Source organism: Penaeus chinensis, chromosome 1 (genome assembly GCF_019202785.1).
Source record: "Penaeus chinensis breed Huanghai No. 1 chromosome 1, ASM1920278v2, whole genome shotgun sequence".
NCBI lineage: Eukaryota > Metazoa > Arthropoda > Malacostraca > Decapoda > Penaeidae > Penaeus > Penaeus chinensis.
In genome coordinates this window covers 7640991-7644037 of record NC_061819.1, presented here as the reverse complement: position 1 = coordinate 7644037, position 3047 = coordinate 7640991, and the positions used below count along the sequence as shown (strand labels likewise).

Here is a 3047-nt window from a genome sequence, read left to right as displayed (position 1 = left end):
GAGAGAGAGAGAGACATACATGCAAAGAAGACATATAAGAACAATCAAATCCAAGATAATATCCCTCCTCAAAAGCGATAGTTAGAATAACACAAATATCCCACCCCTCATATCCCATCCTCAGTTACACTCAGATACGTCGCCGTTACCTCCGTCAGCTAAGTGAACTCCCCGTTACTTCACCGGCAGTCCAGCTTAACAGTCACGCCCACCACGCGCTGCTCTCGTCCTAGTGTGGCTGTGTGTCAGTGTAGCTCCTCAGTGTATTGAGGCACGTGCTACCGGCTTATATCTGTTTCGGTTTTGAAGCTTTTCTTGTGAGTATTATGAGCGTTTGCTTTTATTCAGGTTTGTGATATTGATGTTGTGAGTATGTAAGTTTTAATGTTTGGTGTTCGTATCGTCTGTAATTGTTCCTTGTTATATGTAAAGGTTGAAATATCTTGTCCCATTTCTTGTTTCCGTTGTATTGACATCTATCTTTACAAAGATTTTGTAAACAAATCCTTCTAACGGAAAGTAATTCGCTTTTACACTACCGAGCAGAAGTTACAACACATGTATATTCAACAGGTGAGCTTGGGTGGTGTCATTTTTCGAGGTGGAATTTTTTTTTATTGTAAATCGTCACTGACACCATGAGAGTATTAGCAGTATTGACGTGTTTGGCATGGTGTAGTCTTTTCCTGTCGTGTCAGAGCGCTTCTCCAAGAAGCTTCACAGCGGAGGAACCACGAGTCAGAAATAATACAAGCCCGGAGATTTCGTTGTCCAAGAGCGAGGTGGTTACGTTGTTACCGTCGCGAGGTAAGGTTGTGTTATGTTGGGTGGTGGTGGTTAGGTCATTGTGTATAAGGAATAATGTGGATGTGATCTCTCTCTCTCTCTCTCTCTCTCTCTCTCTCTCTCTCTCTCTCTCTCTCTCCCTCTCTCTCTTTCACCCCTTAATTATCACTCTGTACCTTCCCCTCCTCATTCTATCCCCCTCTACATCCCCTTCTCTTCATCTTCCTTCTCCATTGCTCTTCTTCGCTCTTGAAAAGTTTCTTCACACATCTACCCTTATAAAGAAATTATAGGAATGTGAGTGAATATCTCCACAGTACAAGAGATGTATTTCCGACGAATATACCCTTATAATCGAAATCTGTCAAACATGTATCTTGTATTGTGAAGATATTCATTCTCACCCATACCTTTTCTACTTTTGCCAACATGAATTCGATTCTGCCCTTATATCCAATGACCTTCAACCGTATTTCAAAGCACCTTCGTAGAGCGTTCATCATGAACTCTCTAAAAAGAGAATGATTCAATGCCTTTCATACCTTCCTTTGTCATAGTAAGCTCTATTCAACTGTAGGTTATGATTGAGATTGAACAGCTCCACAAGGAAAGAAAAAGTATGTGGAAGAATTAATTTTCTTTGTATCCACAAAGAAAGGCATACACTCTTATTATTATCATCATTATTACTGTTATTATTTACTATTATTATGATTTTTTTATTTGTCAAAATGAAGTCTCGCACATACTTTTCCTACACTTCTCATAATGTAAAGTAATCAAGAAGAAGAAGAAGAAGAAAAAAAAGAAGAAGAAAAAGAAATATATATATAAGAAAATTAGCAATTCTTCATGGAGAAATTACATATTCTTACACTTTACACATTACTTACTCATCTCCTACTCACTGCGCTTCTCCCCCCGTCCTCCAGCGCGCCAGCCAGGGGAACCTCGCCCTCCGCACCACCTCTCGAGGCGCAGCGGCTGTGCCCAATCCTCGTCCTCCGGTTTCTCCACCTTCGGCTTCCTCGCCTTCATGCTCATCTCCGTCAACACCGTCGTCAACATCATCAATAACATCAACAATAACAACAACAACAATAACAATAATAACAACAATAACAACGATAACAATAACAACAATAACATGAATACGAACGAGAACGGGAGGGCGTTCGAGCTGAAGGACGACCTCTGGGATCTGGAGGCCTTCGACGACCACCACTGGAGGAGGAGGGACTCGTGTGACTGCCGTGGTGAGTATGGCGACTGTATGCTGTGGTTGCCATTGTGGTTGTATAGTGCGGTTACCCTGGATTGTAGTGGTGAGTATGGTGCAATTGTCATGGTAAGGTGATTGTATGTTGAGGTTGTCATGGTGATTATAGCGAGTATGATGAGTATGGTGATTATCTGGTTGCCATAGTGATTGTCTTGTGTAGTTGCCACTGTGACTATATGCGTGATTGCGACTGCTATGGTGATTGTATGACATGGTTGCCATAGTGATTGCATGATGTGCTTGCTATGGTAATTATAAAGTGTAGTTACCATGATGATTTATGGTATAGTTTCTATGGTGACTACATGGCGTGGTTGCTATGGTGCGTGACGCTATGTGAACGGTGTAGTTGTCCTGCTGAGTAATTGTGACTGTAGCTTGTTTACTGCGATGAGTGACGTTGTCTCCGCTGCTTTTTTGCCTCAGTGATTGTACACTACATTTGGTTGGTGAATGATAGTGTTAATAGCTGCTGTGATGAGTGAAGGATGGAGGCGAAGTGGCTATCTGGGTGAATGATGGTCAATGTCGTAATGAACGATAGTGACTTTGTAGTGTGGTTTTCTTGAGAATGGTGGTAATTGTACAGTGCAGTTTTTGAGAGTAGATGATTATGATTAGATGATATGGTGTCTCTTTACTCTTTAGTAATATTTTGAAGGGAAGTGAAGTGGCGGTGATCGATGAATGATATTCGGTGGTGAATAACACCATTATTGCGAAGATGTATGCTGATTCATGTCATATCGTGCATGTTGACACGTATTGTGTGTAATCTTGTATTGCCAAGAACACAGGCATGACTAATTTTTCTAAAACAGTGTGAAGAACGAGTTTGCTAACATGAAATCAATCATCAGAGAAGATGACATCTTAACAAGATAAAAGATATGACTAAGTTAACCATTTTCTTCCCTCTGAATCCGAAACAAAAGGCTCTGTGGGCGTGATGGAAGCCATGGACAAGACGAGTGGCGAT

At 41.2% G+C, this 3047-nt stretch overlaps 1 protein-coding gene across 1 annotated transcript in view; it reads left to right on the top strand.

The window, feature by feature from the left end:
• The first annotated feature begins 638 nt into the window (after positions 1-638).
• The window catches only part of LOC125030593 (diacylglycerol kinase A-like), a 2865-nt gene continuing 456 nt past the window's right edge, over positions 639-3047 (top strand). Inside the window, exons 1-3 of the mRNA XM_047620771.1 lie at positions 639-807; positions 1719-2042; positions 3004-3047. The exon at positions 3004-3047 is cut by the window's right edge and continues 98 nt beyond it. Coding sequence (XP_047476727.1) covers positions 639-807; positions 1719-2042; positions 3004-3047 — 537 coding nt within the window. The remainder of the gene's footprint in view (positions 808-1718; positions 2043-3003) is intronic.